The sequence below is a fragment of the Phacochoerus africanus genome, chromosome 3 (assembly GCF_016906955.1).
Source record: "Phacochoerus africanus isolate WHEZ1 chromosome 3, ROS_Pafr_v1, whole genome shotgun sequence".
NCBI lineage: Eukaryota > Metazoa > Chordata > Mammalia > Artiodactyla > Suidae > Phacochoerus > Phacochoerus africanus.
The window spans coordinates 194637852-194648002 of NC_062546.1; the positions used below are offsets into that span (position 1 = coordinate 194637852).

A 10151-nucleotide genomic window follows, 5' to 3' on the forward strand; every position below is an offset into this window, starting at 1 on the left:
GAACAGCTCTGGCGAGGGGATCAGGGCTGCTTCTGCACTTGGCAGTGACTTTTGAGGCTGAGACCCCTTTCATTTATCTAGTTTTTGCTAAGAGAACTTCTGGGCTGTACATAGAAATAGCCTCCTGGTCATGTTTATTTGTTCCTCAGATGTCATTTTAAGCACAGCACGTTGTGTTATGTGGGCCTTCCTTGTGTGCCTGTGACTGTTGACAGCACTGAATTTTCCATGGCTTCCAGAGGCCCTTATTGGGATTTTTAGGGCATTTGACTTAGAAAAATAAACAAGTCATCTAATACATCCAGCTGACATTCCAAAAGGGGGAGCCAATTAAATACACTATGAGATTCTCCCATGACAAGGGAGCTAAATAGCAACAGGGAAGCAGTCATGTGTCTTCCCTCTCCTGTCCCCAGAGGTGGTATATAAGGGCATGCCCAGCAGAGGGCAGCATCACACCATCCTCACCTCCTGAGTCTCCTCCTCACCTCTCCTGAGTCCTCTCTACCGACACCATGGGCTGCTGTGGCTGTGGAAGTTGTGGTGGCTGCGGAGGCTGCGGTGGTTGCGGTGGCTGCAGCAGTGGCTGCGGTGGCTGCGGTGGTGGCTGTGGCGGCTGCAACAGCTGCACCAGCTGCAGATGCTACCGGGTGGGCTGCTGCTCCGGCTGCTGCCCCTGCTGCTGTGGCTGCTGTGGGGGCTGCTGCAGCACCCCCGTGGTCTGCTGCTACCGCCGCACCTGCAGCTGCAACGCGTGTGGCTGTGGCTGTGGCTGTGGGAAGGGCTGTTGCCAGCAGAAGAGCTGCTGCCAGCAGAAGCACTGCTGCAAGAAGCAGTGCTGCTGCTAGGTGGCCAGACTGCCTTCTGGGAAGGTGCTGCAGGTAACTGCCTCCTCGGTAAGATTTTCCTTCCTTCTGCCCATCCTTCCTGCTTTGACTGTCACAAGGGTAACACGAGTTGGGTGTCCACCTCCTCTGGCCCCTGAGATCCTGCCTCCAAATGAAAAACACCAACCCAATCCTTCTTCTCCATCCATCGCCAAGAGTGGGAGCCCAGCAACATGGAGGGATGATGTTTTCATGCTCTACTTTCTTGAAACTGTACTGTTGAAGTGTCTCCTTCTGTTTCTTTCCTCCTCTTCCTGTGCCTTCTGCATCCTGTATTTCTGCCACTCTTTTCTGATTCTGTAAACCTAAGACAATTCTTTTCCTAATAAACCACATAAAATTAGCATCCAAAGACTCATCAACATCTCCTTTTTTTCCTTCTTTAAATGTGTCTCACCCAAAGATGCCACTAAACCATCAAAGTGAGTAAGACCTCCTGATGTGTGTTTGAGATGGGGTCAGAGTAATTAATGGATAATCTGTCTCTGATAGGTTTTCACACGATGGTAAAATTTGGTGCCCTCAACCGTCCTCTCATATAAGTTGGAAAAAGGATTCTTAGAACATTCTCTCAACAGATGCCTACTACATCATTTTCTGGCTACTCCTAGGTCAATTTTTCCAACAGAATTTGATCTCAGTGTCTATAACCAGGTGAAATTCAACACCTAAAGGAACATGTGATTGTTTAGGTCCTAGTTATTTTAGTCTGGTCTTATTAATAATCTAAAAATCCAATTTCAATTTAATGAGATTTTAAAATTTCATTGCCAGTACGAATTAACTGTCTTTTTGGAAGATTATGGTCAGAAAACACTAGTGTGGTCACAAGTGAAAACAATCTACTAGGAAGAGTTGTGAGTTACCAAAACACTACCCACTTTGCTTATATTCTATTCTCAGGGACCATTATGGGAAGATAAAAATAAAAAGTTTACAACGGGTTCCTTTCAACCACATCTCTCAGAGTCCCTGGAAGGTGAAACTACCTACAGTGCACAATTTGTTAAACCACCTTTCAAATTCAGTGCCCTTAGGATTTTCTTTCTTTTTTAACTTTTTAAAAAGATTTTAATTTTTCTATTATAGTTATTTACAATGTTTTGTCAATTTCTGCTGTATAGCAAAGTGAGATATGTATATGAGATATATATATGTGTGTGTATATATATATGTGTATATACACACACACATATATATATATATTCTTTTTTTCACATTGTCCTTCATCACATTCCATCACAAGGAGGGTTGAGGGCACCAAATTTTTACCACCATGTGAAAACACAAGATCTAGTTCCCTGGGCTATACAGCAGGATCTCATTGCTTATTCACTCCAAATGCAATAGTTTGTATCTACTAACCCCACATTCCCAGTCTATCCCACTTCCTCCCCCTTCCCTTCCCCCTTGGCAGCCACAAGTCTGCTCTACAAGTCCATCAGTTTCTTTTCTGTAGATAGATTCATTTGTGCCTAGGTATATTAGATTCCAGATATAAAACTACAAGATATAGAACTACCATATGACCCGGCAAGCCCACTCCTGGGCATATATCCAGACAAAACTTTCATCGAAAAAGATACATGCATCTTTATGTTCATTGCAGCACTATTCACAATAGCCAAGACAGGGAATCCACCTAAATGTCCATTGACAGATGAATGGATTAAGAAGATGTGGTATATATACACAGTGGAATACTACTCAGCCACAAAAAGAAAAAAAATAATGCCATTTGCAGCAACACGGATGGAACTAGAGACTCTCATACTAAGTGAATTAAGTCAGAAAGAGAAGGACAAATACCTTAGGATTTTCTACCTAAATCTGCCCTCTCCTGAAAGGAAGCCATGAAGAAAGTGGCCACAGAGTGCCCTAGGGGTCAGGCAGCTGCCCTGGGGGTGCAGAGGGTGATTTACTCCTTCTGGTTGATGGGGGGTGGGGAACCACAGAGGTCCTGCCCTCCATGTCTCCTCCTGGCAGATCTCAAAGGGAGGAGACAGTTTAGAAGTGTTGCATGGAAGAGAACCGCAGGAGGCTGGTGCAGGAGGCCAGGTAAAAGCGCACCCTAAATCACAATGCTGGGGAAGCTTCCAGGGAGAGGTCCTGGGAGCACTGCCTAAGGCTCAAGGGAAAATGGACACTTCCTGCCTGGCCCTGGTCTGGGTTCACGTGTCCTAGACCATGAAGGGTGGTATTGCCTGCTGGGGGGAGGGGGTCATTACTTGTTAAGACTTGCCAGCCACCCCATTAACGTGTGCATCAAAGGATGATAATATGAATAGATGCATTTGCTTCTGCATATACATGGCAATCACTAACTCTATCAAACATTGTGCCTGGCACGGTAAGCTACCCCCAAATAAGCAAAAAACTGGAAGCCAGCCTGCACCAAAGGAGAGGCCGTAGATCTGAGTGGTAGAGTTTTCACTCCTGAGGATAATGGCAAAATCAAACATAGGCACCAGCAACATACTAGTTTAAAGGTACGGCATATCCCCTCCTTTTACCAATATTCACTGGGTGCCTACAAAGTGCTAGGCACTGTTCTAAGCACCAAGAATACTTTACTGAATAAAACAGATAAAAATTCCTATCCTCAGGCTTTTTTTTTTGGTCCCAACTGAAGCTTTATATTAGCATATTTTATTACTTTCAGAACATCCTTGGCAGCTAGAAACTTGCCTGCAAGAGTCATTTTTATAACTGCAGAGTAAGTAAATACATCTTAAATATAGATTTTTTTCTACAAAGAATGAGCATTTCTTAAATATTACAAGTGGTAAAACAAATATGTTAGCTTGCGTATGCATACAATTTCCCACTTTATAATTTAAAAGTGCAGGAAAATAAATTATATACATATATAAAATGCATGTGCAAATACATATGTGTATATATATATTTATATATAATATACAGAAATATAACAAAATACAGAAATATATAATAAGCAATATATTATATATTTTATATAAATATTCACATATACATGATACAAAAATATTTACATATAATATATATATAGTGTGTGTGTGTATATAAAACTTTAGAGCTAGTGAACAGTTCAGTATTAGCCCTGTGTTGGTCTTGCTGTGCTGCACGCAGGCTCAGGGCATGGCTCTCTATACATTCAGCCCAGGCAGTCAGCCTACTATTCACAGCAGACTTCCAGGAGTCAGACCTTTATCTCTAGCCAAGGGTGCAAGAAGTCAAATGATAACTCTTGTCACAATTGGCCCCAAATGCCCAGGACGTGATTAATAACTTACAACTTCCCTAATTTCGGTCGCTTCTTTCACCTTAGGGTGAGCCAGAGAAAGCCAAATATGCACCCCTAAGCCATCACATAGGATGCCCCACTTGTCAAAGGCCACCTCCAGCTTCCCCAAGACAACAGCCTCCCATCAGGACCTACCTGGATCCTTCCCTTATCCCACAAGAGGACTTTCCCACTCCTCGGTTTGCCTTTGAGTCTCTGCCAAAATGCAAGTGGTGGTGGGTGGGCCTTTGCCATAGAGATGCCAAACAAATAAGCTTGACCCATTCTCTTTACTTGGCAAATCCTGTTTTCATTGGAGTCTAACTGTGGTTTGTGCCTGGACTCTGTGGAGAGCAAAGATGCCTGAGGGCATTTCTGTGGGAGGAGGGGGGCTGGCTGGGGCCCCAGAGTGAGGGGACACAGGGCACCCAAGGGTGAAGAGCATGGCTGTGTTGGTCATGATTTTTGTTTTAGGGCCATACTCACAGCATATGGAGGTTCCCAGGCTAGGGGTCAAATCAGAGCTACAGCTGCCAGCCTACACCACAGCCACAGCAATGCCAGATCTGAGCCGCATCTGCAACCTCCACCAGAGCTCAGGGCAACGCCAGATCTTTAGCCCACTGAGCAAGGCCGGGGACTGAACACATGTCTTCATGGATACGAGTCAGGTTCATTACTGCTCAGCCCCAACGAGAACTCAGGTCATGATTTTAAGTCACTTTTTTTAAATCCTTGAACTTTTACTAGAGACTTGCTTGGTTACAATATGGGACCTGAAAGGTTGTGAGGAATTAAGGCGAGACCCAGCTCCACCTCTGGGCTGGAGGAGGGAAAAGGGGAGCCGGGCTGGGGGAAGGTATGAGCATAGTGGGCCAGCAGGGCGGCCCCAGTCCTGCAGAGCAGGGACCCCAAGAGGCAGCAAAGGGGCTTTGTGGTGAGAGGACTGGAAGTGGAGGAATGTGGCAGTAGGGACGTGGGCCTGGCTCTGTGACCTGGCCCCCTGGGAATCTCTCAGGACAATCCAAGGTGGGAGGGTGCAGAGGCACAGGGTAGCATGGGAGAGACTGCCAGAGGGACAAAACTCCAGCCCAAAACAGGGAGTGGGGTGGGGGTGGGGAGTGGAGCCAGCCCTTACGTCACATCACCCAGCCCTACCGTGGGGTCTCGTGGAAACGTGACCCGGCTCTACCTAAAGGCCTGGACATTTGTGTGGCGTGAAGCACATCAGCGCAGTTGGTCCTTGTTTGGAACATACCGTGTGCCATTTTATACAGAACAACAGTGTTGTACACATGCTCGTACAGATATGCTGGTTTGGGACCAAAATGTGCTCGATGCTCACGTAAGAGCTATGAGCTGTATGTCGCACGATTTATTTGGTTAACTCCTATATGTGTCATTTATTAGATATTTGCAAGTTGGACGCACCAATTGTATGTGGTTTATTAGGAAAAGAATTGTCTTAGGTTTACAGAATCAGAAAAGAGTGGCAGAAATACAGGATGCAGAAGGCACAGGAAGAGGAGGAAAGAAACAGAAGGAGACACTTCAACAGTACAGTTTCAAGAAAGTAGAGCATGAAAACATCATCCCTCCATGTTGCTGGGCTCCCACTCTTGGCGATGGATGGAGAAGAAGGATTGGGTTGGTGTTTTTCATTTGGAGGCAGGATCTCAGGGGCCAGAGGAGGTGGACACCCAACTCGTGTTACCCTTGTGACAGTCAAAGCAGGAAGGATGGGCAGAAGGAAGGAAAATCTTACCGAGGAGGCAGTTACCTGCAGCACCTTCCCAGAAGGCAGTCTGGCCACCTAGCAGCAGCACTGCTTCTTGCAGCAGTGCTTCTGCTGGCAGCAGCTCTTCTGCTGGCAACAGCCCTTCCCACAGCCACAGCCACAGCCACACGAGTTGCAGCTGCAGGTGCGGCGGTAGCAGCAGACCACGGGGGTGCTGCAGCAGCCCCCACAGCAGCCACAGCAGCAGGGGCAGCAGCCGGAGCAGCAGCCCACCCGGTAGCATCTGCAGCTGGTGCAGCTGTTGCAGCCGCCACAGCCACCACCGCAGCCACCGTAGCCACTGCTGCAGCCACCGCAACCACCACAGCCTCCGCAGCCACCACAACTTCCACAGCCACAGCAGCCCATGGTGTCGGTAGAGAGGACTCAGGAGAGGTGAGGAGGAGACTCAGGAGGTGAGGGAGGTGTGATGCCACCTTCTGCTTGGGGAAGCCCTTAAATACTGATCCCCACCTCCCCTGTTTGTAGCCCAGTTTCCATGGAAGACTCTCACAAGACCTTTTATTTACTTCCTTCTTGAGTATCCTTGCAACAATAACTTGCTATTTTTAGCACAGCAGTCTCCTTGGGAAACCTTGAATTTTCTGTTACCAGCGAAATAGCTGTGCGTTAGATCTTCAGTTCAGAAGTAGAAGAGTGATGGCCGAAGCATAGGGAAAGGTACCCAGAACATTGCCTGTATCTCACCCATGCCCAATGTGGATGCGGGAGCTCCCCTGTGTGCAGCTGAGTTTCTCCACAAGGCTGGGTCCCTAGAATGGAGAACTGAGACTCCTCCTGGTTGCTGAGAAGTAGATAAAAGGAGAGCATTTTAAAGCTTCACACAGAGAATGAAAAATATCAGACATCACTTACATGTGTAATCTAATAAAAATAATACAAAAGAACTTATTTATAAAACAGAAACAGGAGTTCTTCTTGTGGCTCAGCCAGTCAGGTTAAGAACCCGACAGTATCTGCGAGGATGCTGGTTTGATCCCTGGCCTCGCTCAGTGGGTCAAGGATCTGGCATTACTGTGAGCTTCAGTGTAGGTCGCAGATGTGGCTTGGATCTGACGTGGCTGTGGCTGTGGCAAAGGCGTGAAGCTCTAGCCTGGATCCAACCCCTAGCCCGGGAACTTCAATATGCCACAGGTGTGGCCATAAAATGAAAAACAAAATTAAAAAGAAAAAAAAATGGAAAGAAACTCACAGATTTTAAAACCAAGCTTTTGGTTACCATAGGTCAAACCATTTCGGGAGGGAAGAATTGAGAGGGTGGGAATAACACATACACACTATTGTATAAAACAAATGATTAATGAGACCCTACCGTATAGCACAGGGAGATCTACTCAATAGTGTGTAATGACCTACATGGGAGAAAAGAATGGATATGTGAATACGTATAACTGGTTCACTTTGGTCTACACCCGAAACTGACACAACGTTGTAAATCAACTCTACTCCAATGAATTTTTGAATAAAAGTTTTTTTTTAAAAGCTTCCTTCTCTAGCTTTCAAAAGGTTAACACATCCAAGAGATGCCAATTGTCAATCCAGAGACACCAACCTCCTGAGAGAAGCACAGACCCACCAAAGCACGGGCATCTCTGATCCAGAGGCTGCCATGAAAGTCCTGAAGGAGATGAGGAGGGGTCCCCTCCTCCCCTGAGCTGGCCAGAGCCCCAGGACCAGCTGGGCAGGCATCAATGCTCAAGACATTCAAGCAAGAGCACACCTCTTTGGACTACGACTGACACCTGCAGGCTACCTGGTGCAGGAGACGACCAGACAGGTAGAGTCAGCTAGATGGAGACCAAGCATTTCAAATAAACATTCTCCTGGGCCATGGCTGGGCTGAAACGCTGGGCTGGCCACAGGGCTTAAGTGTGGAGAAGCGCAAGAGAAGGCTGGCCACTGGAAGAAATCTCTCTTATTTTTGTTTTCCCAATTATTTAACAGACAAACAGCAAGCAGGAATTTCACTCTTGGCAGATGGCTTAGGAGGAGGCTACACACACTTATATTTTTAGCATCTGTCATCATACTCTTTTCAGGGTGTAATTTTTAATGATCAAGCAAATCTTCTTGTGAACAAAGAGTCTCTGGGAGCCAGAAAAAAGCACAGCCTGTTTTGTTTTTCCTTTTTTTGGTTGCCCTACCGCATATGGAGTTCCCAGTGCCAGGGATCATGTCTGAGCTGCAGTTTCGCCAGTGTTGGATCCTTGAAGCCACTGTGCTGGGCTGGGGATCGAACCTGCATCCTGGCACTGCAGAGACACCACGGATCCCATTGTGCCACAGCGGGAACTCCCACAGTTGTGTTTTAAAATGACATACACAATAAGATATGCTACCCTTTGGGGTATGGGCTCTTTCTCTTTTGGGTCTGATTTTTCGCTTATTCTTCCAAGAGGTTTTTGTGACTTAGGGGTCAGTAACGAATCCCAGTAGAGAGAAAAACCATCTCTTTTTCTAACCTGTGATGATGAAGAAGCTTATGCAGAAACACCAGACTTTGTTTTAGCCTGGCTCTAGATTCAGACTCTCATGGTTATAGAAAAAGAAGTTAAGAAGATTGTTCTTAAATATTGTAGGCATTTATTTAATTCAACAGCTGGGTATCGAACACTTAAAATGGGCCAAGCACTGTCCTAGGCCCGGGGGTAAAAATATAAGTTTGAGATTTAAGTTTGTAGGGGCACAAAGATTTGTATAAGCGTGTTCTCATCCAAATATAGATTTAAGAGACAGCTAAAGGTTAAAATTAGCAATATTAACTGGGCGAGCCTTCAACGAGGAAGGGCATAAGAAGCCTCATGAGATCTTTTATAGGAAGTTGGGTAAACAACCACAGGCATTGGCTGTTGATTCTGGGTTCAGCTCCTGAAGATGGTATAAAAGGGCCTTGCCAGCAGAAGGTGACATCAGACCCCCTCACCTCCTGAGTCTCCTCACCTCTCCTGAGTCCTCTCTACCGACACCATGGGCTGCTGTGGCTGTGGAAGTTGTGGTGGCTGCGGAGGCTGCGGTGGTTGCGGTGGCTGCAGCAGTGGCTACGGTGGCTGCGGTGGTGGCTGTGGCGGCTGCAACAGCTGCACCAGCTGCAGATGCTACCGGGTGGGCTGCTGCTCCGGCTGCTGCCCCTGCTGCTGTGGCTGCTGTGGGGGCTGCTGCAGCACCCCCGTGGTCTGCTGCTACCGCCGCACCTGCAGCTGCAACTCGTGTGGCTGTGGCTGTGGCTGTGGGAAGGGCTGTTGCCAGCAGAAGAGCTGCTGCCAGCAGAAAAGCTATTGCAAGAAGCAGTGCTGCTCCTAGGCGGCTGGTCAGCAGGTGCTGTGGCGGCGTCCGCTCGCTCCCACTGCTAAAGCTCTGCTCCCTCCATTCACCTGCTCTGTGCTGCTGCCCTGTCACCTGGGCTTTCTGACGCTTTCCTCTTTGGTTCTCATGCTCTGAGTTTAAGTAACTTTTTCCATGTTCAGTGATATGGGTGTAATGGTGACCACAGCTGCCTTCCTTTTTTAAGGTGGTCACGTGGATATTTTCTTCACGTGACCCAAGAAAGAAGATGGAGAACATCTGGATTCCTGAGCTCAGCAAAATGAGGTAATGGTTTTCATTTTTAAAAAAAAAATTGTTATTTTTTGTCTATGTATTGTCTTCCTGTCTTTACCATAAATACGTTGTCCTTCTTATGGCCATAGAGTTTTTTTCTAGATGGAGTTCTCAAAATCTCTTAATAAAATACAAAAATAAAGTCTGAACTGTTTTCCTTATTTAATCCTTAGAGTTATTTTTATTAAACCGGCATTCAGGATGGTCTTACGGGCTGGGGCTTTCAAGGATACACAACTAATTATGCCCTGGAGTGATTTACACTCCAGCCATGCCCAAATAACCATGTACGTGAGACAGAACAATAATGAATGTGCCAAAAGGCCATGACGTCACGTGTCATGACAGGAGGAACTCTTTCTGGTTGGATGTAAGGGGTTGAGTAGCTTCAAGAAAGAGATGGCATTTTGAGATGTGTTTTGAAGAATTAGTAAGGTTTTGGTAAGTGTAGATGATTAGAGGCGGATGTTCTGGAAGAAGGGCAAACAAATCGAGGGTAGGAAAGTTCGAGACATGTATGGGAACAAGCACACCATGCGGCTGACCTAAGTATAGAGTATAGCAATATAAATAGAAATATACCCTGAAAAGAAGATGCCTATCA

At 46.4% G+C, this 10151-nt stretch overlaps 2 protein-coding genes across 2 annotated transcripts; both read left to right on the plus strand.

The window, feature by feature from the left end:
• The first annotated feature begins 515 nt into the window (after window positions 1–515).
• Window positions 516–848, plus strand: LOC125122353 (small cysteine and glycine repeat-containing protein 6-like). Its single transcript, XM_047770537.1, has one exon. The coding sequence runs from the start codon at window positions 516–518 to the stop codon at window positions 846–848; it is 333 nt and encodes a 110-aa protein (XP_047626493.1).
• An 8069-nt stretch (window positions 849–8917) lies between these two features.
• LOC125122001 (small cysteine and glycine repeat-containing protein 6-like) lies at window positions 8918–9250 on the plus strand. Its single transcript, XM_047770263.1, has one exon. The coding sequence runs from the start codon at window positions 8918–8920 to the stop codon at window positions 9248–9250; it is 333 nt and encodes a 110-aa protein (XP_047626219.1).
• Window positions 9251–10151: the final 901 nt, after the last annotated feature.

Excerpts from the sequence above, each read along its gene's own strand:
- LOC125122353 (XM_047770537.1), top strand. The coding sequence starts at position 516 with ATGGGCTGCTGTGGCTGTGGAAGTTGTGGTGGCTGCGGAGGCTGCGGT.
- LOC125122001 (XM_047770263.1), top strand. The coding sequence starts at position 8,918 with ATGGGCTGCTGTGGCTGTGGAAGTTGTGGTGGCTGCGGAGGCTGCGGT.